This window comes from Cordyceps javanica, chromosome 7, assembly GCF_051103115.1.
Source record: "Cordyceps javanica chromosome 7, complete sequence".
NCBI lineage: Eukaryota > Fungi > Ascomycota > Sordariomycetes > Hypocreales > Cordycipitaceae > Cordyceps > Cordyceps javanica.
In genome coordinates, this window is record NC_139301.1 from 1,882,911 (window position 1) to 1,905,803 (window position 22,893).

Consider the following 22,893-nt stretch of genomic DNA (forward strand, 5'->3'; position numbering starts at 1 on the left):
TCTTCTTTGAAATATGTATCAAAGCTTTTAAAGTATCCAAAACTTATTCATGATGCTGCTAGGCAGCCTTGCGGCGCTGATATAAACTAAGTATGCCTGGTCGTGAAGTGTCGCGCCTCACCCCACCAACTAGTGGAACGCCAGACTGGCGGCTTGTCACATGGGAGTCTCCACGTGGACAGAGACTGACACGAAATATACTTTGACATAAGTTGGATCCTTGACTTGGTATAGAAATGGGCATGTGCAGAACAGCTCAAATTATTACGACAGTGACACATTTCGTTGCCGCCAGCGCAATAGTGGCATGACCCAGATAGACCATCGCGAAACGGTCTGTGTTAGAATTGGAAGCAGTGGACGATCAAACAGTCTTCTTAGTTGGCAATTATATATTCATCTTTTGGTATGGTTTGGCATTGCCGCGGCCATATTGTATATGCACTGCCCCCCCTGCATAAACATCAACGGAGTGCAATATTTATAAACATTAGTGTAGCATGGTCTGTTTCTAGACCTGCTAATTCAAACTACAATGACGTCGATCCCCGACCAAACTCTTGGATAACATTTTCAAGGATAGATGCGAGTCATCTCAAAGGGCATATGGGTTGAGAGATCGGATGGTCAGGCAACTGTATCGAGTTAGCTTGTGTCTTCGTCAACAAGCAATTGCAACTTACGGTGGGCTCTTAGTGAGATCCGTCTTAAGAATGATCGGCACTCTGGTCATCTCCGTCACATCCTGAATGTACTCGCCATCTTCCTCGCGAAGCTTGAAAAGCTTCAGGTACTTCTCCTTGTTAGTCAAACGCGACTCAACGGCGTCGTTGACGGGCATTCTCGAGTCAGAGCGAGCTCGCTGAAGAGCGGTAGCATCCGAAGCAGAGCGATCAGGCGAGCTTGGAACGCTCTGCGTAGGGCGGTCACCAAGAGAAGCACCGGCCATAGCCTCGGTAACGTCCGAGACGTTGTCCTCCTCGTCGTCATCGAATAGAGCATCGACATCGTCAGTAGACATGGTGCCGGTCTCTGTTTGCTTGCGAGCAGCCTCTTCTCTATCCTTCCTGGCCTTGGCAGCCGCTTCGGCTTGCTTGGCAGCGGCCATCGCATTTGTCATTCTCTGGGAGGCGGCAGCCTTGGGGCGCTCGTCTTCTGGCACGTAAGCAGAGCTGGGAACACCCTTCTCCCAATACAACTCGAGGATGCGCTTCTCCTTTCGAAACTCGGCCTTTTTGAGCGGCAGCTGATCGCAATGCACGCGCTTCTCGAAACCCCACTCAGGGATAAGAACATCGAAAGCAGATTCGTAAACGCAAACGACAATACCTTCGGTAATGAGATCGCCGTTGGTGTCCTGTCGCTGCTTATCCATCTTGCGACAAGCCTCGATATGTACGCTCTGCTCCTGAGCATTCTGAGCAGATTCCTTCTTGGTGTTGGCCGACTCGACAGTTTTGACCAGACTTTCCATCTCTTCCGTGTACTCTATCTTGCCTTCGGAAAGGACGGCCTCGAGCTGACGATGAACAACAATATCAGCGTAGCGGCGAGTTGGGCTTGTGAAGTGAGTATAGAGAGGAAGGTTCAGGCAGTAGTGCTGCCACAGCTGTTTGGGAGTCTTTCCAGCAATGAAGTACTTGGCTCGCTGCATGGACTTGACAACCAGTGTCTCCATACCCTGGCGAAGCTCGGAGTCCTCCACCTTGAACAAGCTATTCTGCAGAGCACCACTTCCAGATGCTTCCACATCGTAGCCCAAAGCAGTCATGCGCTCAACAAAAGTCTGGAGGCGACGGGGGTTTGGGGGGGACTGGCGACGAAGAAGAGCCCTTTCAGGTAGTCCCTCAGCAAGGCGCTGGGCAATGTACGCATTGGCCTTGTGCATGAGCTCCTCGACGAGTTCCAGAGATTCGGTAGAATCGAAGATATTAAACTGAACAGGTTGGTTCTCGTCGTCAAGCTGCTGGAACAAGCGCAGGGGCGCAATTGGTTCGCCACCGGCACCAAGTCTAGCCTCGCGGAATTTTTGAGCAACAGCCTGAAGGATCTTGACAGTATGGACAGGGACGGCCGAGTTCTTGTAGGCGGACCCGTCGCCAGCGGCATCATCCATGTCAGCAAGTGACAACTTGCCGACACTCTTGACGATACTTCTTCCAACCCAGGAATCACCCTCGGCAACAGCTCCATTGTGAGGGTTAACGCTGAAGACGACGCTGACAGCGAGACGCTCCTCAGCCGGCGTGATGGAGCACACCTCACCAGCCAGCTTGGGAGGAAGAAGGGGGCAGAAACGGTCCACGAGCTGCACAGAGGTGCCACGTTTCTTAGCCTCGCGGTCAACAAGGGAGTTGGGCTTGACAAAGTGGGCAACATCAGGAACGTGAATGCCGATTTCGATCTTGCCGTCAGGACGGGTCTTGACGTGCACGGCGTTACCCAGCTCGGCACCACCGTTGAAGTCGACGGTGAAAGTCTGTTCCTCGCGGAAGTCGCGACGACCTGAGACGGAGGCCTCATCCTCCTTCGCAAGGTCCCAGTCTTGAAGGCCTACGCTGCGCAGAACAGCATCAGAGAATTCATCCGAGGAAAAGTTGTTGTCGCGAAGGAGGGCATCTGTCTCAACCTTGAGGTCTCCCATGGGTCCCAGCTGCTCCACGAGGGTGCCAAAGGGGTGGAGAGAAGTGATGGGCCAGCGCTTGATGCAGGCGACAAAGATGCGGTCGGCATAGTCTTGATGCTTCTCGACAAAGTCGCGAGGAGCCTGCTCAGTAGGGATAGCGATGAGGGGAACACGTTTGTCGGTGGGCTTGAACCAAACGATCTTTGGCTTTTCCTGGTGACGGGACTCGTTGCGGCCCGAGTTACCGTCGCGAGCAGCGCGTTCGGCCTCCTGCTTCTCTTTTGTAGCTTGGCTGCTGGGACGAAGAAGGCCGAGTGTACCGGAGAACATCTGGCCAGCAACACGCTCGATGACGGCAACGACATGACCAGCATAGAGGGGCTTCTGCTCGTCATTGATCTCCTCCTCTTCTACAAGCAGCAAGCTCTGACCCTCAACTTCAACGTCGTCATTCTTCTTCTGCGTGGGACGCTGACGGAGACTGCCACGGCGGCGGATGCCACCCTCAGCGTTGCCGGAATCATCAGTACGGTTGGAGCTTTGGTTACCCTGGTTAGTCGAGTTGGAGCGCGTATCAGTGATGTCCTTGCGCTTCTTCTTCTCCTCCTTCTCACGCTTTTGAGACCACACTTCATCGACATCGAGGAGTTCGATGGCGACAAGATCGCCCTCAAGAGCACGGTTTCTGTCCTTGGAACCACAAATGAAGATGTCAGCATCGAGGAGCCCGTCCTGAGTGGTGACATAGGCATCGCTACGGTTCTTCTTGTTGACACGCAGGATACCGGAGACGAGCTGTCCATCGCCGAGCAGAGCGGGCAGTGAAGCCTGGGGGAGGTAGGGGGTGAAGAGGGTCTTTCGCTGCTGCTGCTGCTGCTGCTGCTGTTGACCGCCCTGCTGGCTCTGCAAGCCCTGGAACTGCTGACCATTCATCTGGGCGGCCTGCAGAGCTTGGAGTTGGCTAAGCTGGACAGGGTTGAGGTTCTGGCCGTACATTTGGGGCACCATCATCTGGCCAGGGAGCTGGAGATTGCCAGGATTGTACTGGAAAGCGCCAATGGAGGACACGGACTGGTTCATAGAAGCGCGAGATCTGTGGCCGGGTTGGAAACCTTGGGATTGGGCAGCGCCACCCTGCTGCTCCTGGACCTGGCCCTGCGTGCGCCAGTTGCCTTCGAAATTGCGCGAGCCGGTTCGATTGTGACCGCTGCCGCGGCGCTGGAAATCAGCATCACCACCAAGGCTGAAGTTTCCTCTTGCAGCAGCGCCGCGTCCGTTGACAGCCATGCTCTGGCTACGACCATGTCCGCCGCGACCGCCACGAAGGGCAGATGAAGAGGAAAGGCCCTCGACACTAGACTGAGGTGCAGGCTTGCCCTCTTCGTCGGCTTTGTCACCAGCAGCGTTAGGGCCGGGGAACTGGAAGCCAGTCGTCGTACGTTTCTGCTGCGCAATTTCAGCAGCTTTTTTGGCGTCGGCAAGGGCGAGGGAGTGACGTCTCTGGTGACCGCCGCCACCACCCCCTCTTCCACCTCGAGCACCACTATTCTCTCGGTTCTGGCCGCTGGGGGCTTCGAAGCTGCCAAAGGCGGTGCCTGAGGCTCCGGCGGACGGGGCGGGAGGAGGACCCATACCCATGTTCGGAAGGGCGGACTGGTTCCGACGATGGGAGTGTGGCTGAGCGGGAGGAGCCATCGAGACGTTTTGGGGTATTTGGTTGGGGAACTGGAAGGCATTTTGCGGCATGTTGCCCATGGATTGCAAAGGATTGAACGCTCCATTATGGGCCATGGGCTGGCCGGGCGGAATCATTCCCATATTGACATACTGCTGGTGGGTAGCCTGAATCTGCTGCTGCTGCTGTTGCAGAAGCTCAATCTGCTGCTGGATAGCCAATTGTTCCACTGCGAGGGGGGTAAGGGGGCGCATGTTAGCAGGTGAGTAGGGATTGGGCCGTCAAACTAGGAGTGACGGGCGAGGGTAAACTGGAGATGATGACGGCAAGGGTGCACGACGAGGGCAGACAAGAGGCGATGGGCAAGCGACTTACTTCCAGGATTGGCAAACATGCTCATCAAGGGCGTCAGCTCAGACGGGCTGCGACGATGGGCAATGTGCAGACGACGCCCGGCAGGGCCATGAACACCGCCAGCAGGCTGGGCAGCTGCGGGTTGGCCCTGCTGCTGGCCCTGCTGCTGCTGGGATTGCTGCTCCATGTTGAACAGACGGAAGGGGTACAAGCACCAGTATGCACGTCGGGTGCGATCAATGAAGGTGTTGGACGTATCAGGACAGATGTCGTGGAATAGCGAGAAGCCGTCAGTTGGGCTATGGCGCGGGTAGCACCGGCGGGCGGGCGGGCGAAAGTGAAGGCTGCGCTGGAGGGCGAGAAAAAAGGAAGGAAGGTATATGGGATTGATTCAGTCGAGCTCAAGACGAGCCAAGGAGTGTAGAAAAGGAAGGCGTTGATGAAGATGGATAAAATAGCGAGGAGGGGGATGGGTGGACGGACGGAAGTGGGAGGAGGAGGAGGTTAAAGGGAGGGATGGATGATGCAAGTCTAGGCTGTGCGTGAGCAGTGCTGGGGGAGGGGGGGTTAGGTAAATAGTGTGTGTACATGGGGGCGGAGGCGGACAAGGAGGAGGCCCAGGGCAGAAGGAAAAGGCCAAGAAGAGACGGCATGCGCTGGGGCCTTAATGGGTCAGAGAAATGGCCGAGATGGGCGATGGATAGCGGTTGAACAGGTGAATGACAGGTGTCTTTTGGGGGTCGTTGTGGGGGGGCTTGCAGCAGTCTTGCGGGTGCTCAAAGCCCTACAAATGTCTTGTGGCGCTCTGTACAGTGCTGTAATGTGGTGCTATGTGATGCTATGTGGTGCTATGTGCTGTGATGCGCTGTGATGCGCTGTGATGCGCCGTAGGTAGGAACTGTCCGCGCTGGCGATCCTGCGTGTAGCCCCATGGCAAGACTATAAGTACAAGAGTGCTTTGTCCATGGAAAGTCTTCATGCACAAGGTCACGAAGAAACCTCTTTACCTTTCGGCTGGCCTTTGTAAGTCATTTGGTAATTCGTATCTCCCTTATTTTTGGCTCCAGTTCGCACTCGGCAGCCGTCAAGCCCAAGGCCGCCAACAAACTCTGCTCTCGTCACACGCACCAACACGCCTGCTGTCTTGCCTTGATAGCTCTTCGACTAGGCCGCCTAGCGACATACTCTATTTTATGGTCTCTTGTAGGTACCTTGCCTTGCCTTGCGATTTACGAATATTGGTTATCTCGCTTTTGTTTTACAACCGTTTCTGCCGATCAACGTCATCATCATCATCATCACCATCATCATTCTTTCAAGGCCTTCCCCGCTGCCCTCCTCCTCTCGCCGCCTCCAGCAGGATGATCACCCGCGTCGTGCATATTTCGGCCTTCTCCACGCCACCTATAATTGGTGCATCCCGGCAGGGTCTTGCGGCATGAGGTCAACCTGAATCCGGTGGCGAATTTTGTTTTTTTGTTTTTTCATCGGTTTCTTGTTTCCTCACGTTTATCCACCTCCGTCTGTGCCAATCGTGTGCAGCCAGATTTCCTTGACAGGCCGACGGCGGAGGTTCTCATCCAACGCTCATCAACAGACGTAGCTCATACACTTGTCAATACCGAATACCGCCTGCCACTGTCGTTTTCATTTACCAGACCAGGATCACTTCGACGCCAAAGCAGAAAATGCCCCAGATACACTGCTTTGGCGCCCGCTGTGGTCCCCTTCAACATCCACAAGCAGCTTTTCGGTGGAGTCGGCATTCGTACTCGCCAACCCATCCATCGTCCGTCGACGCCTAAAAGCAGCCCTGCGCGAAGATGCAGCCAAGGCAGCGCAGGCCAGTCTTTGGCAATATGTAGAGTTTCTCCTCGAATGCCCGCGGCCTGCTCTCCGAGCTATTAATCGACACTAGCATGCCGTTTCGATATACCGCCAGAGCTGTCGCTGGCAATCTAGGTAGCTTTGATTGCCCTCAAACAGATCTGCCACGCTCGACCCAACACCTCGACATCACCATTTGCTTGCCCGCACCTACCAGGCTGTCCAAGTTTGGCCTGTACTCTTGTCTGGGTCAATAACATGAGGCTTGCGCACGGCTAGCCTGAGGAACCACCAAAAACCCCCTTGGCTGTCGTCAGGGGCTGCACGAGCTAGCATCCTGTGACAGGGTCTGGATACGACACCACACAGACGACAGCCTCCACCCGCGGCGTATGTCGTGTGCGTCGAAGCTCGTCGTCCAATTTCCCGTTGCTACGCAGGTATTTCTTGTTTTGGTCTGATGAATGCCTTTTATGGGCTGGAGGATCCAACTGGGGCCACTGCCTCCAACGCTGGTGATGAGCCCTACCGCATAGAAGCCATGGCGGCGGAAACGAGAAGTAGTCCAATCGACCAGTTCATATCTTGTGCAAATAGTCGCCAGAACAGACAAGCATCAGGTAGGTCTTGACGATATGCATCTCACTGTCAAAGTCATGCCATCTATCGAGCCGGGGGCAACGACAAGGGTTCGACACAATCCAAGACGATCCCCGGTGATGTGCATCACAGTTATGATTCACGGACAATCGCGTTTGCAACACCTGGTGTTTTGCTTTCGTTCCACGAGCATCGCGGGAACAAACTCGTCCGACGTCAAGACTCTCCCGCCATTCCCCGGTTTAGCATCCTGGCATCCCTAGCATCCTAGATGCGCATGGCAGTGATCGCCAAGCGGCAATGCACGCCGACGCCGAACCTTCTTTGCGCGGGCAAAGTTGGACTGGAAAAAGCTTTGCTCGTCGAAAGTAAAACGGCCTGGAGCATTCCAACACTTAGCAACCCCCACTAGCTAACCATCTAACGTACTGATGAGCGCGCGGCCATTCTGTCCGAGTTGGTTGTGGTGGAGCGGGTAGATATCTGTTTGACGGGAAGCTGCATGAAGCATACCGTCCCACCACCAGCACTGACGGCCTCTACAGTGGTGTGGCCTATAAGTAAGTACCTATTTACTACTAAGCTTAGTACGGCATTACTTGGGTAAGGTAGGTACCGCTAGGTAGTCGGTACCTACCTCGTCCGGGACTTAGTTTTAGCGGGGCCGATAATGGTCCAACGCAAACACATTCTGCGCCTACAACAGCTTCGCGATAGACGCGGCCACACGGCATTGGCAGGGACTAAAGCACCACACTTGATTTTGTTTAGTTTTGTTTTAGTTGTATACCTGTCGTCTGACGCTGTTCTCATTTGCCCATTTCTCGGCCCTACCAATTTCTTCTCGGCATGATCTGCGAGTCCATCTAGCGCCGGCGTTGAATCTCGCTCAAGATTACTCCTGTCCGCTTCCCGCCCACAGCCGCCGCCATGTCGCGCTCCCCCGCTCGCAGGAATCAGCACCCGCTATCGAGCCCTGAGCGAAACTTGCGATCGAGTTTCCTCTTTGACACGCGCAACGATGAATTGAGCCACCTCGATGCGCTCGCTGCCGCCCAGGCTGAGCATAACCGCGTTCGTGAAGCCGCGATGCGAGTGTACGAGCTGCACGAGCTCAAGGAGGAGAGCGAGCGTATACGACAGCAGCAGGAACGCGAGCACGAGAGGCTCAAGGCCGAAGCAGAACTTGCCGCTAAGGAACGCAAGCTGCAGGAGCTGCGATCCAGGTCGATTCCGAAACCCACGCCGCCGCCCGAGCCGAAACCAGAGCCCGTCACGGCGGCACCAAGCCTACCTGCCAAGCCGGTGGAAAATCCCGCAATATCGAAACTTCAGGAGCAGCCGAAGCCCGTCGGGGAGCCGCCGGCCGTCAAACAGAAGCCGCCAGCGCCGCTGAAACCCCAGACGAACGGCTTCGACTTAAACGCTGTGAAACCAGCACAGCCACAACCACCCAGGCCGGCGAGCAGCTCGGCTTTCCCTGCTCCGAATGAGTCCCAAACAAAGCCTTTGCCTCTGCCCTCACAGCCTACCCAAAGGGCACCCGAAACCGCCAAGCCGGCGCAGCCTACCGAACGATATGTGCAGATCCACCAGGAGCTCAAAAAACTCCGTACATCACTGCAGGCTGAGGCCAAAGTGCCAGGGTCTCCTCTCAAGGGGACCATGGGCGCATACCGGCGTGAGATTCGCGTCTCGATTGGCCAACTGACGTCGGGGCGTGGTGCCAACACACAGCCTGTATGTTTTACCGTCGTTTTCTCTGCCTTCACAGATCCTAACGCATTAGCAGATCCAGAAAATTACCACAGCCCTACGTGATGCTCTCCAGCTAAAGGTGCCTAGCTCGCCGATCGAGATGAGCAAGTTTGTGGTAGATGCCAGACAGCCAGCCGAGGGCACTGCCAACAACGACGCCACGCTGCCTTCCCTGTTCATATACCTGGTAAACATCTGCGCCAAGGGCATCATCAACCAATTTATCAACGAGTGCGGCGCCAACCCCAAGGCCGCAGACCCCATCGGTGTCTTCACCGCGCACATTTTCTCCATGCCCGAGTTCCAGTGGCGTGGGGCCTCGCTGATTGATATTCTTATGGCCAAGTTTCGCATCGTCTGCCCTGTGCTGTTTGGCCTGTCGGGCAGCGACAAGACGGAGCGCGGCCGCCTCACCATAGGCTGGCGCAAGGACGGTCCGGCCTGGATCACGGAGCAGAGCCACAACGATCGCATGGCGGGCCTGGCGGCCGGATACGCGGCCGTGTCCCTGCGCGACTTTAGCCGGTCGGCCAAGATAAACCCATACCCGCCGACGCACTACTGGACGGCGTTGGCCGGCATCGTCAACTGCCCCGCGGGCCAGACGTCCAACACGCAGTACGTCGTGGTGCGGTACCTGATTGACGGCCACGAGCAGCGGTTCCTCAACTTTTACGGCAACGCGGCCGTCGCGGCGCTGCGACTGGCCCTGATAGAGTTCCCCAAGAAGGCGCCGGGCAACTCACCCGCCGCTGGGTCGTTGCAGGCTCTCGCGGAGGTGCTCAGGTCAACGAGTGGGCTGGTACTAGCGTGATGGGCTGTAAGTTGGAGAGGGTTGATATCATGGACAAAAAGAAGAAGCGGCTGCCACGAAGAAAGTCGAAGGGGCTCAGGGCGGTCATGCACAATCATGTACACTTGCAGGTTGTACAGGCACATATTGGCGTTGGTATCTTTTTGTTTTCCTTTGGTTTCGCCATGACGGGTTCCAAGCACATTGTTGCAGCACGGCGTTTTTTACTTTTAGACATGGCATTTTTTTCTAGATTCTTCTCAAGGCTGTACTTGACAGACACGAACAAAACAACAATATTTAGTGACGGGACGTTGTACGATGCATCTTCCCGGTTGCTATGCCAGCCGGGATTTGGATCAGGGTCTGGAAGCAACCAGAGTTAGAATATTTTGTATACAGAGCACTATTCGTTTGCTGGTGTAAAACGCACGGGCAAAAATGAAGATGGTGGCATTCAAAAACAGGCAGTGCAGATAAGAAGTACAGTTGCAGTGAAAGAATTTCCTACATTTCGGCGAGAAGAATAACGAGTTTGAAAACAATGACGCTCGGTGATGCTGTGCATCACAACTTCTACTATGGGTGACGTTTGCATCCTCTTCCTGGTCTATCACCCTGATAGTGTCATTTTCCCAGGGACACTACTGGAGAGTAGTTTAAGGCAACAAAGCGCAAATAATATTCATAGTCTATACTCTACAGATTCCGTGACTTGCAGACGTCCCTACGACATGGTGATGCCAAAGACGGAAAAAAAGGCCCTACATTCCAAACTCCCAAACGAGACCCAAGCCAGAGGAACAGACCAAAAAGACATCTCTTTCAAAATCAACCCCCCTCCCCCACCGATTACAATACCAGGAGCAGCACCAGCAGCATAATCAATACAAATATGAGCACGGCGATGCAACAGCTGCTGTAGCGGTCCTCGTTGCGGCGAATGACCGTCTGGAGCTTGCTCATGCCGTTCTGGAGGCGCCCTCCGACGCGGTCCGCGACGCCGTCGACGACCTCGAGCATCTCGCGCTGCTCCTCGAGCTCGCGGCCCATGTCGTCGGCCTGCCGCCGCAGGTTGCCCACCGTCTGGAAGACGCCGTCGAGGTGCTGGTCCTGGTCGCGCATCATCTGCACCTGCTGCTGCTGCTCAAACTCGGCGTAGTTGTCCCCGCCGGGCGGCGGCCGCGGCCCTGCCCGCCCCTGCTCGTCGTCTGCTTCGTCGCCGATTGCAAAGGCGCTCGGGTCCGGCAAGCCGCCGCCGCCGGTGGTGGTGTTCATCATCTTCTTGTGCAGCTCCTCCCGCATGTCCTCAATCTCGCCGCCCACCTCCTGCACCAGCCGCTTGCGGCGGGCAACCTCGTCGGCCGACAGCCCGTACGCGGCCGGCGACGACTCGACGGCCTGCACCGAGGCGACGAGGTCAGACAGGTCCTCGGCGAGCGAGGACAGCGCCGTCTCGAGGTCGGCGCGCGCCGAGGCCAGCTCGGGCGAGGACGCGGCGCTGGCGAGCGATCGGATGCGCAGGTACGAGGCGAAGAGCGGCCGCGCCGAGGAGAGCTGCGTGAGGACATCTCTGTGAGGTTTGGGTCAGCTTTTGGGGGGGTTCCGTGTAGGCAGAGGGGGGGGAAGGAGAGCGGCGAGCGTTTACTGTTGGACCTGGAGGAACGGGTCCTCCTCGTTAGTGGAGGACATCATCCTGTCGGTTGTTATGTCGGGTAACGCATGGATAAGAGAGAGGTTATGCGTGTTTATTTTTTTCTTTTTGTTATTTTTTGAATAGGAGCGTTCGAGGGCAGCCCGGCTTCGTTGGCGTTGGAAGTGGAAATGCTGGCGCCTGGAGGTTGAGCTGTCGCAAGCTGGCGCTACGAATGACGTTGCCTCGAGACCCCAATCAGATCCACGCTAGTGGATAAGCTACGTATGTATGTACTGATACGTTTGCCGCTCTAGAACCTGAAGACAATACACAGACATCCATCGGCCATGGATTCTTTTGAAACCATTATTGAATTGGTCAAGATTGTATCGTAGATCTTACAAGTATTTTTCGGTTTTCGTCTTCTGCGCGTGGTGCTTTGGTAAAGTACTAGCATTCACCCCACACAGGTAGCTAGAAAAATCTGAACGCCTTTGACTTTGATCAATCATCTCACAATAGTAAAGCAAAACTGCGAGCGAACCGGCTACCCAGATTGACCCTGTTCGGTCCCAGAGGTTTCCATGAGACATAGCGGGATAAGTCATCTATAGAGAGCGAGAGTCAGCATCCACGGCCCGCCGAGGTTGCTCCAGGGTAGGATGCCGCCTTCCAAGCCGCTGCCATGCAGCGACGAGTTTGCGACGCCAGAGGAATACGTGGAGGAGCTTTTGCATTTCGCCACCACGTGTGATACATGGCAAATACTGTGCGGTGCCGTCCACGTGGTCGATTTCTTCATCACAGAGCCGGGCCTCTTTTACGCGGCCCTGCCCGCAGAATGGCATGCGTTTCTGCTGTCGCAGGACGTGATGCGGCTGCTCGACTTTTTTGTGCGCGATGACCCGGACACGGCCACGTTTGCGGACGGGCAGACGCCGCCCGCGAGCCTCGTCCGATACGTCAAGTCGATCCGGCGGCTGGCTCTGCGGCGTGAGGTCAAGACGCCGCCGGAGACGGACGCCGAGCTGCCGCCACTCACGCGCACCGTATCGGTGGGCATGAACCCCAAGAAGATCCACGAGGTGAAGCGCTTCGCCGACTATGTGGCGCGGCTATCGTCGGACATTGCGGCGACAGACGCTAAGAATGCCGTGGAGAAACAGCAGCAGCAGCAGCAGCAACAAGAACAAGAACAAGAACAGGAACAAGATGAGCATGAGGAAAAGGAAGAGGAAGAAGAGGTGACGCACTTTGTCGACTTTGGTAGCGGCCAAAACTACCTGGGACGCGCGCTGGCCAGCGAGCCGTACAACCGGCGCGTCATCGCCGTCGAGGGGCGGCAGAACAATGTCGACGCGGCCAAGAGCTACGACACGCAGTCCGGGCTCGCGGTGAAGCCCAAGATCCGGCGCAACAAGAAGGTGTGGAGCAAGATCCTGGAGGTGGCGGGACCCAACAAGAGCGATCCGGAGGCGCTGGCCGCCGCCATCAAGGAGGTGGTGGGCGAGGACGGCTGCGAGGATTTCCGCAAGATTGGCAGCGATGAGCTGTCTTACACGGTGGAGGAGGGCAAGGGTTTGCTACAGTACATTTCGGGACGACTGGACAATGGCGACCTGTCCGAGGTCATTGCGCAGATTGACACTGGGGCATCGGCCGCCGACGATTGCAAGGAGGAGGAGAATACGAAAATGAAGGAGAAGAAGAAGAAGAGCCTGAAGCTCATGGCCATTTCCATTCACTCGTGTGGCAACCTTTCGCACTACGGCATCCGCTCGCTGGTGCTGAACCCCGAGATTCGGGCCGTTGCCATCGTCGGGTGCTGCTACAACCTGGTGACGGAGAGGCTGGGCCCGCCGACCTACAAGCAGGGGTACCTGCGGCCGACGCTGCAGGCGGTCAACGGGCGGGCGGTCAAGGAGTCGGACCGGCGCGACCCGCAGGGGTTCCCGATGAGCGAGAAGCTGTCGACGTACGGGGGCGGGGGGATCCGGGCCAACATTACGGCGCGGATGATGGCGTGCCAGGCGCCGCAGAACTGGACGGCGGCGGACAGCGCGCTCTTTTTCACGCGGCACTTTTACCGGGCCGTGCTGCAAAAGATTTTCCTGGACCGGGGCGCGGTGCACGAGGTGGTGCACACCAACAACAACAACAACGACGAGCCGGCCGACGAGGCGGAAGCGGAGGCGGACCCGGCGACGCTGGGCCCGTTTGAAAAGAGCACGTCGCCGCTGGCCATCGGGACGCTGCCGAAGCGGTGCTACGGCGGGGGCCTGGCGGCGTACGTGCGGGCGGCGGTGACGAAGCTGACGACGAGCAGCGAGTACAAAAAGTACGCCGACGTGATGCGGGCGACGATGGTGGGCATGACGGACGCCGAGGTGGAGGCGTACCACGGGCGGTTCGCGGGGCGCAAGAAGGAGCTGTGCGTGGTGTGGTGCCTCATGGCGTACAGCGCGACGCTAGTCGAGGCGCTCATGGTGACGGACCGCTGGGCGTGGCTGAGGGAGCAGGACGAGGTCCGGGACGCGTGGGTCGAGGCCGTGTTTGACTTTGGGCAGAGCCCGCGCAACATGGTGATTGTGGGCGTCAAGAAGTAGGAGATGGTGGCAGTAGCGGGACACGATGAGAGGGATGGAGAAGGGGAATGACGAATGGGAATGGGAATGGGAGAGACTATTTAACGCGGGGAATCGGAATGGTTTCGAAACGTTTTCGGTGCTCGAGTTCGAGAACGTGGATAGCGAGATGGACAGGAAACTACGTGCTGTTTGATAGTAGTGGTGATTCATGTCAAACAGACAAAAAGAAAAGACGAATCTTTGAATAGAGATGGACCAACGGATTTTTGAAAAGAAAAAAGTAGAAATGAAAATCGATACCTGTAGATTTCTTCTTACGTGAGTGACGTAGTCTAGGGAGAAGCCGATGGTGTTGGTGATGGTACTGTCCTGTGATGGAGTCGTCCGTCTGGGGCAACGAGCGAATGTTGTGCATGCTTTGAAGAACAGGCGACTCTGTTTTTGATTTTTCCTTTTCCTTCTTCCTCTCTTTTAATAAAAAATAAAATAAAATAAAAAATAGGGCACAAATATATGACGTCGTGGGTTACTGTTGTACTTGTTACTGTTGTACTTGCACTTTGTCAGGCTTCACGTTTCACACCATCGGCTCGTAGTGAGGCGCTCGGCCGGCGTCACCAAGACGGAAGCGAGCGCGTTCTGACGTGGATTGGGTGTAGTATACAAGTACAGATTGTCAGACGAACAAGGGTTTTGATGAAGCAATTTTTCAAGCAATTTTTCATTCTTTCCCTTTTTCTCAACTAGGAAAAAAAAAGGGAAAAAGAAGGCTAAAAGTGAAAAAAAGAAAGAGTCCCTTGCGGCAAAAAGGTAGCCATGCGCAACGCTGTATCGAGTAGGATTGGTAAGTACATGGCTGGATCTAATGAGGGGAAGTGGGCATGTATTGCTGCCCATCCACGAGCCAAGACTGGGCAGGCAAGCGGGCAGCATCACGATTCATAGGGACAAGGGAGGGGAGGGAGGGGAGGAGAGGGGATTGATTACCGAATCAATCCCTGAGATGTGATTGTTGAGTTTTGTTTTTGTTTTTTTCTTTTTTTTTTCCCTCATCGTCTTCCATGGGCAGTTGCGGGCAGTTTACACGACAGACAGGGTGGGTTGCAGAATGCAGAATGCAGAATGCCAATGCAGGGTGCAGGGTGCAGTGTGCAGGGTGTGCCGGGCAGATATGCAAGGGTATTACAATGAGCACATGGATGCAGGATAAAACAGATTTTGTGGGGGATTTTCATGGACAAAAAAACAAGAGCCCAATTGGTTGGAGCATTTCGATAATGCACAAGTGAGTAATTTGTACACACGGCTTGAAGCATGTAATGCCACGAGAAAGGAAGTGAAAAAAAATAATCAAGTAAATGAAAAAAGCCAGCGTGCATTTCAATTTTTTTTCTCGTCCTTTCCATCTTTTATTCCCTCATCCCCTCTCCTCTCCTCTCCTCTCCTCTCATCCCATCTCATCCCATCTCTCCCCCTCTCCTCTCTTGTCCGTCCGTCTTTGCTCAGATTTCTTATCGCATCGTACCCCTCCATCAAATCCGCACTTGGACTATTGACAACCGCCTGGTTAAACTAGCCGTCCGTCCAACTAGTCATTTTTCTCATTTTTCTCTTTTTTCTCATTTTTATTTTTTTAGCCCACTTTATCCTGCCCGAAAACCAACTACTTTATTCGCTATCAGTTCCTTCGTTGGCTTTTCCCCGTTCCGTTCCCAACCGCCAGACCCTCTTTCTCCGATTCGACTTTGTGACTCGACCTCTCTTAATCTGTGTTTCTTTCTTCTTTTTCTTCTTTTTCTTCTTCTTCTTCTTTTTCCTGATCCTCCTCTTCCCTCTGATACAATTCCTCCACCCCAAAGTTACATTGTCGCACCAAGAATCACCACATCATTCGCCTCTCCTGCACCCCCCTCCCTTCTCTTCCACCTCCTCGCGCCACCAACGACGACGACGACGACGACAACGACGACGACAAGTATCAATCAGTGTCAAATTCTCGTGCCACCAACACAAACCCACCCTCAATCATCATACATACATACATACGTACAACACTCTCCAGCGCCTCCGCCACTCCTTCATCCGTCTCATCACTGGCGGCGCTGCGTCTGCGATAAAACTCTCTCACATCGCCTAGTCATCGATCTTCTCCGCCGCTCCTCTTCTTCTTCCTCCTCTTCTTCGTCTGGCCTTGTTCCGCTTTCGTCGCGGCCTGAGAGCCCATACAACAACCAAAAGCCAGCAGCACCACTTTTTATTTTTATTTTATTTTCATTTTTTTCCCGTCTTCTGATAAGAGTTTGGACAGCCCAGCCCGGGCATCGAGTTCCCGTCTCCCCCCCCCCCTCTCTCCTCCGGCAAACCGTTGAAAACAGCTACAACGACGTTTGAAAAAAAAAAGAGACCTTTTGAATCTGTACAGAGCTGGCAATTGCTCGCCACTGCCGCCGCAATGAATGCCCAAGTCTCTCTCCTGGTACGCCCTCCATGTCACTTTTTTTTTCTTTTTTTTTCTTCTTCTGTTTCCCACTTGTTGTTCCTTTCAACCCCCACCCTGCAAACGGTTCATCCTCCTCGGCTGGCTCCGACAACGGCCGCCCCGGACTGTAAGCCGACCGTGACAGTGTCATAGCCGAACCACCACAGCCCAGCCAGCAGCATGATCGGTTCTTGCAAAACCGCCAAACCAATGCACAATGTAGCCTCAATCCCAATGAGGATTTTCATGACATGGCATTTGCTTATCATGGCCATCATCATCTGTTGCAATTTCTTTCTCACTACCATTCATCCTCTGCTAACACCTCTTGCTCCCAGAAAGGCTCCTACAACCTCATTTACTTTTCTCACGAGCTCTACCCGTTCCTCCTTCAGCCCATCATCCGCACCCTCATCCCCCAAACTCAAGACCTCCAACTCTCCTCGGCCCCCTCCTCCTCCCACGCTGCGCCTGCGCCTGCGTCGACGCCGCCGCCGCCGCCGGATCCCGACCAAGAGCTTGACGGCCTGACCCCGGACCAGCAGCACCGCTTCCTCAACATCTCCCTCACGCCCATCGAGTGCTCCCTCGTCGTGCACGCCTCGTGGGCGCGCAATGTCTTTGGCCCGGCCATTGAGCGCCTGCCGCCGGCGCTCGCCGCGCAGGTGCACGTCTCGACCGACACGTACATGATCCTGTGCGTCATCGCCGCCGGCCTCGACCCGGCCGGCCGCGTCATGGAGCTGTCGTCGCCGCTGGCCCTCGCCGGCATCCCCATCTTCTTCCTCACCACCTACTACTCCGACTTTATCCTCGCCCCGACCCGCGAGCGGCCCCGCGTCATCGACGCCCTCTCCTCCAAGGGCTTCGACTGCCTCGAGGACGGCCGCTTCTTCAACCACGCCGCCTACAAGCACGGCCACGTCCGCTTCCGGCCCCCCGACACCCCGCCCGCCGTCATCGCCGAGCTCCAGCGCCGCACCTTTGAGCTGCTCAAGAGGCGCAGCGTCGCCCCCGCCGTCCACCCGCACCTGGAGCTGCTCCTCGCCGGCGGCCGCGACGTCGCCCAGCTGCCTGGCGCCTTTGCCTCCTACCCGTCCCCCAACCGCCGTCGGAGCTCGCCCCCGGAGGGGACGCGCCGCGGCCGCCGCGGCGCCTGGGCCGACGGCGTCGACCCCCGCCTCTTCAACTGCATCGTCTCCGCCCTCGCCTCCCAGCCCAGCTTCCTCTCCGTCACCCTCGCCGAGGAGGACCCGCCCTCGGTCCTCATGGACAGGACCCTGCTCCCGCTCTTTGGCGACTCCGTCGTCGGCGACTTTGACACGACCCTCATCCCCATCTTCCTCAACCTCGAGAACCTGCCCTCCGAGGTCACGGGCGTCGTCTCGGGCGTCGCCGGCAAGCTTGTCCAGGAGATGAAGGTCCCCAACATGCTCGAGATGTCCTACCTGTCCACCGCCCGCGCCAGCGCCGTCGTCTTGCCCCAGGAGCAGGCCGAGCGCGCCCTGTCGATTTTGGACAATTGCATGGAAATGGCGGAGCTTGGGCCGTGATTTCAACTTTTCGTTTTTGCCATTTTTTATTGTTTTTTGTTTGAATTCTTTACTTTCGTCTCCTTCTTCTTCCTCTTCCTTCTCTTCTTCTTTCACTATATTCATTTACTCTATTCTTTTTTCTCGTCGTTTTGCCCGATTCTTCAATACCACTTGTAATTTGGGGCGTCAAAATCATAAATTTCATGAGCGAGCGTGTACGATACCATATATCCTTGTTTGCATTTACTTTGCGTATAGTGTGTTTCTTTCTATTCAATATTCAATACAAGAAATCCAACTCTTATATATACATATATACATGTATATGCACACACCAGCCCATCATCATTGTAGCTGCGAAATGTGAAAGTCGGCCAACGTGTACAATGCCATTTGTTATCGTCGCATTTACTTTGCATATATCGTCTCCTTTCTTTGCTCTTTCCTTCATCTTCGATTGCTTTCATCTTCGTTTACTTTCATCTTCGTTTTGCTTTCTTCTTCCTTGCTTCTGTTTTCACATCTAATACAAAGACGTCAGCTCGCATCGATATGCGCCAACTTCTTTAACAATAAACCGCACTCAACTCTGATACACACACAAGGTCATCTTTATATACAGTCCTCCACCTATCTCTTCTTCCCCTTGCCGCCGCCGCTGCCGCCGCCGCCGCCGCCGGGCCCCTCGGGCACCATGCCGGCCCTCACAAACGCGTCCCTCGCCACAGCGTTGATGAGGGCGAAGCGGCGGGGCCCGAGCCTGACGCCGCCGTACCACCGCGTCACCACCACCATGGCGTCCCACAGGCCCATGAGCTGCATCAGGTGCAGCAGCCGCCCGCCGGCCGCGTCCTCGCCGTCGTCGTCGCAGTCCTGGTAGCTCACCGCCACGGCCTTGGCCCCGGCCTTGGCCCCGGCCCCGGCCCCGGTCCCGGACCCGGTTCCGGCGGCCCCGCGCACCCGCCACGCCGTAATGTTGTGCGTCGCCGACCGCACCCGCCGGTCCCCCGCCAGCAGCTGCGCCAAGTACCGCCGCGCCTGCGCCGGCGACGAAACCGCCGCCACACGCGCCACAAACGTCGACTTGCCCTCCACGACCGGCTCCGACACGGTCCACGGCGGCGGCGGCAGCGCCGCCAGCGCCGCGCCGTCGAGCTCCTCCTCCTCCTCGGCGTCGTCGTCGTTGCGTGGCCGTCGCCGATTCACGCCTTGGTCTTGTGACCGGTCGCCCTCGTCCGCGTCCGCATCCTCGGCGGCGGCTCCGTCCGCCTCTTCCATCTGCTGCTGCTGCTGCTCCTCGAGACGCCGCGAAAAATCCTCCACCGCGTCAAACAGACACACGGCCCCCTCCTGGTAGACGGCCCCGAGCGCGGCCCGGAACAGCCGCACGTCGCGGGCCCCGGCCCCGCGGACCCCGCCGGAGCTGTGCTGCACGCCCAGCACCGACGGCGCGCCCCCCGTCTCCGGGTAGCCGCTCGGGAACCGCAGCTGTAGCGACGAGCCCGCGTCGCCGGGCAGCTGCAGGATGTAGTCGCCGCCACCGCCGCCTTGGTCTTGGTCGCCGGCGGGTACCAGACTGGCCTCGCCGTAGATGGAGTTGATGGCCTCGATCTCGTCGCGCAGCTCGTCCGACATGGTGTGTGTGGAGGTGGGGGGGAATCCGCCAAAAAACTAGGTGTACATGTGAATGTCTCCCTTGTTCTTCTTTCCTTGTTTACTCTTTTGCGTCTACAAGCTAATGACAATAGTCGTGTGTTGAGAGTGAGAGGGTGGGAAAAGTGGTGGTGAGGTTTTTTGTGGATCAAACGGTTTCTGCCACAGAGGAGATGGTACCTGAGCGCGTGTAGACATCATCATGACATGTAATAGCAACCTGTACCCAACAGTGTAGTGGGAGAGGCTGCGTAAAGTTGTTTCATTGTCGAAACTTCTCTTACCGAGCTGACCTTCTAAGCTGCAACCTCGGAGCATAAATCTGCCCTTTTTGGTTGGATGCTGTTGGGTGGCGTTTTTAGATGATCGTGACGGCTTCTGATGAAGCGTATTGGTTGTGATACTGAGCGACTTGCCACAGCTCTAGGTCCCAGTCGGTCACGGCAATTGCTGGAATAACTAGAACCAAAGGCGATTGTCGGCGGGATCAAGGCTGCCGACAACATGGGCGTGCCAAGACGGGAGATCGCCAAGAAGAGAAGGTCTAGAATCGCAATGACTGCGGCTGACAACCATATCAAGTGGATGATCACCTACGCTCGCTTTAGGCGCTACTTCTAAGCCATTTCCTTTTTTGGTCCTCCTCTTCCAAACGGTGGTAATTTGCATCATCTTGCGACGGGGTCCGCCTGCAATCCGAAATCGGAGTTCAAATGGAGCGCCGCTCATGTAAATGCTCGACAGACCGACTATTGCTGGCCAACTTCAACGTCTACAAAAAGGAGCATCTGTTGCTGTTCGAAACAACCCCGGCCACTTTCTTGTGACTTATTCTCAGGCAACGGACGCCGCCTTATTACTCGTGAGAGAACCTCGCGGGTGACGCCCTTTCTGACAAACTAGTACAAGTAGACTTTTGCGCGTGGCTTGGAAAAGCAGCAAAGACGGACGACGCAAAGGGCATGGTTTTGCGGCCAGGGTTTCGGTGCCGCCCCAGAACCAGATCGCGACACGGAAAAAAGGGTAGAAAACCACAGCGCTGTCCTGCCCAAAGAGCAAGGTGCTAGCTTGCCGTCGAAGCCGGCCGACCTGCCCGATTCGTGCTAGAAGCACCCAACGAACGAACCGGTGGCAGAGACGACGTGTTGGTATCTCCGGAAGAGCTGGCCGGCTGGATGCCATTGTGTGGAGAAAAACGCAGAAGGGGGTTCTCTGAATGAGAGAGCTCAGAAGAGTTTTCCAGCGGAAGAAGTTGGTCGTACGTTGAGGTTGTGCTGTTTGATCCGTCCCTCACGCTCTGTAGGCTGTTGGTGCGCTCGCCGACCAATATTCGCGACCGGGTTGGTCGCCTTCTATCCGCAGAACCCTACAGGGTCATATATGCTTTCCACTACTCACTGTGTAAGTTAAGTCCTGATCAAATAGAGATAAGAGAATCATGGTCGCCACATGTATTCCGTCCAACACGCAAATATACCTTGTACCTACTACACACGCAGCCTTGCTGTCAGGCCGGCCCCCGTCCATGTCCCTGCGCAAGCAATGCCGACTTTTGTTATCAGCCCTCCCACAGCCCCCGACCACCCCGCGCTAATAAGACGCCCATCCCCGAACGGGTCATTATCAACCGCCCGCGGTCGGCAAGTCATCATGCATCCCCAGTAAGTCGTTGATCTGCCCAGGCCCAGTGTCGCATCGGCAACCTGACACGACGCCGTGATAGGAAGGTGGACAACTCGAAAAGATCGTCGTCCGGAACGGACCAAAAGCTGAGTAACAAGAAACCTCTTCTCCTCCCTTCAGCAGTGTGGCTTGTCTCTCGCCTTTTCTCACCGGCCAGGGCGAGCCGAGGCTTCCTCTGTGCTGCCCTCTTTGCATTGAGGACTGTCTTCCCCATGCTTGGAGGGACCGGAAAACCAGGCAACAACGTGCAGAGCTGACCTGCCCTTTCTGAACAAGGACATTTATCGCGTTTTCAAAATTGGTAACACACACGAGGGCGGATAGGCTTCTTCATCTCACGTTCTCTTAGCGCAAGCTTCTTTGTAAGACGATGCCAACATGGACATGTCATTGCGTGAGGTCGTCTGATAACTGATACGTAAAAAGAACAAGACCAGAGTCAACTGTTTGTCAGTGCCCTTTGTCAATGGTCATCTCTAGCCTTGATACTCCAGTGCCTCTGATCTTCCCACTCCTTGTATATATAAAAGTCCCATCACCATCCCCGTCTTGTCCACATCTTCCAAAACTCGGCATCCTCTGCAAAGCCTTTTTTCTCATCTGTACCCTTCCTTCTTTCAAACCCCCCCCCCTCCCTCCCCCAACCCCCAAAACCAAAACCACCATGAAGGCCGTCGCCGCCGCCGCCCTGGCCCTCTTCTCCGCCGCCGCCGTGCGGGCCGCCTTCACCGAGACGGTCAACGGCGTGACCTACACGGTGACGCACCTCGACGCCGACGGCTCGGAGCTGCCCGTCGAGTTCGGCCCCAGAATCGACGCCACGTCGCGCGTCGCCCAGCGCGAGGAGCGCCGCCGCGCCCGCGCCGACTACGAGAAGCGCACCCAGACCTTTAGCAACTGGTGCGGCGCCGCCAACCTCGACCCCCCCGGCGGCGCCTGGAACCGCGTCTCCGGCGCGTGGACCGTCCCGGAAATCTCGCTCCGCTCCGGCCAGAGCTCCGACGAGCAGCCCTCGCTCGTCCAGTGGATCGGCATCGATGGCGACGGCTGCCAGCAGGGCGGTCTCATCCAGGGTGGTTCCGGCTCTCAGGTTCGTGCCCCCCTTTTTGCCTTTCTTTTTTCACTCTGAAGCAGCAGCAGCAGCAGCAGCAGAAGAGGATATATATATATATATATATAAATCGCAACGGTTGGTGGCTAACAACACAACGTAGATTGACTCCAACGGCGCCCAGGAAAACTACGCCTGGTTCGAGTTCGTCCCCGCGCCGCTGCGCACCTTTAGCATGAACGTCAACACGGGCGACCAAATGTCCGGGCTCGTGACGGCCGACTCGTCGCGCTCCGGCAACGTCACCATCACCAACGACAGCACCGGCCAGTCGATGCACTTTTACTTCTCCGACGGCGGCGCCGGCCTCTGCGGCACCTCGGCCGAGTGGATCCTCGAGGACCTCACCAGCCTGCCCTCGGGCAACCTCGAGCCCTTTGCCGACTTCCCCGACACGTACTTCACCGACTGCGAGGCCTCCACCACCGGCGGCCAGTCCGCCGGCCCGGGAACCAACAACGTCAACATTGCCCAGAACGGCCGCACGCTCTGCACCGGCCAGATCTCCGGCTCCAACGTCTACGTCCACAGCACCTCCCACTGAGAAAGCAGACCTGAGACGGATGGAGAAAGGT

The 22,893-nt window shown here is 56.2% G+C and overlaps 7 protein-coding genes across 7 annotated transcripts; 4 read left to right on the forward strand and 3 right to left on the reverse strand.

Annotated features, from left to right (window-relative positions):
- Nucleotides 1-595: 595 nt before the first annotated feature.
- On the reverse strand, nucleotides 596-4,842 carry V2A60_010070 (mRNA-binding translational repressor SSD1; the record flags this gene model as incomplete). The annotated part of the gene is made up of 3 exons (XM_083261331.1): nucleotides 596-635; nucleotides 684-4,530; nucleotides 4,677-4,842. The coding sequence occupies 3 exons, from the start codon at nucleotides 4,840-4,842 to the stop codon at nucleotides 596-598; spliced, it is 4,053 nt and encodes a 1,350-aa protein (XP_083117457.1).
- Nucleotides 4,843-8,012: 3,170 nt separating this feature from the next.
- Nucleotides 8,013-9,654, forward strand: V2A60_010071 (GLE1-like protein-domain-containing protein; the record flags this gene model as incomplete). The annotated part of the gene is made up of 2 exons (XM_083261332.1): nucleotides 8,013-8,822; nucleotides 8,875-9,654. 2 exons carry the CDS (start codon nucleotides 8,013-8,015, stop codon nucleotides 9,652-9,654), a joined length of 1,590 nt encoding a protein of 529 aa, XP_083117458.1.
- An 831-nt stretch (nucleotides 9,655-10,485) lies between these two features.
- V2A60_010072 (t-SNARE) lies at nucleotides 10,486-11,325 on the reverse strand (the record flags this gene model as incomplete). The annotated part of the gene is made up of 2 exons (XM_083261333.1): nucleotides 10,486-11,206; nucleotides 11,282-11,325. 2 exons carry the CDS (start codon nucleotides 11,323-11,325, stop codon nucleotides 10,486-10,488), a joined length of 765 nt encoding a protein of 254 aa, XP_083117459.1.
- A 606-nt stretch (nucleotides 11,326-11,931) lies between these two features.
- Nucleotides 11,932-13,875, forward strand: V2A60_010073 (methyltransferase domain-containing protein; the record flags this gene model as incomplete). Its single annotated transcript, XM_083261334.1, has 1 exon — nucleotides 11,932-13,875. One exon carries the CDS (start codon nucleotides 11,932-11,934, stop codon nucleotides 13,873-13,875), a length of 1,944 nt encoding a protein of 647 aa, XP_083117460.1.
- Nucleotides 13,876-16,309: 2,434 nt separating this feature from the next.
- On the forward strand, nucleotides 16,310-17,889 carry V2A60_010074 (ACT domain-containing protein; the record flags this gene model as incomplete). Its single annotated transcript, XM_083261335.1, has 2 exons — nucleotides 16,310-16,333; nucleotides 16,675-17,889. The coding sequence occupies 2 exons, from the start codon at nucleotides 16,310-16,312 to the stop codon at nucleotides 17,887-17,889; spliced, it is 1,239 nt and encodes a 412-aa protein (XP_083117461.1).
- Nucleotides 17,890-18,501: 612 nt separating this feature from the next.
- Nucleotides 18,502-19,506, reverse strand: V2A60_010075 (ribosomal protein S5 domain 2-type protein; the record flags this gene model as incomplete). The annotated part of the gene is made up of 1 exon (XM_083261336.1): nucleotides 18,502-19,506. The coding sequence occupies one exon, from the start codon at nucleotides 19,504-19,506 to the stop codon at nucleotides 18,502-18,504; it is 1,005 nt and encodes a 334-aa protein (XP_083117462.1).
- Nucleotides 19,507-21,871: 2,365 nt separating this feature from the next.
- Nucleotides 21,872-22,862, forward strand: V2A60_010076 (A4/G1 family peptidase; the record flags this gene model as incomplete). Its single annotated transcript, XM_083261337.1, has 2 exons — nucleotides 21,872-22,297; nucleotides 22,422-22,862. 2 exons carry the CDS (start codon nucleotides 21,872-21,874, stop codon nucleotides 22,860-22,862), a joined length of 867 nt encoding a protein of 288 aa, XP_083117463.1.
- Nucleotides 22,863-22,893: the final 31 nt, after the last annotated feature.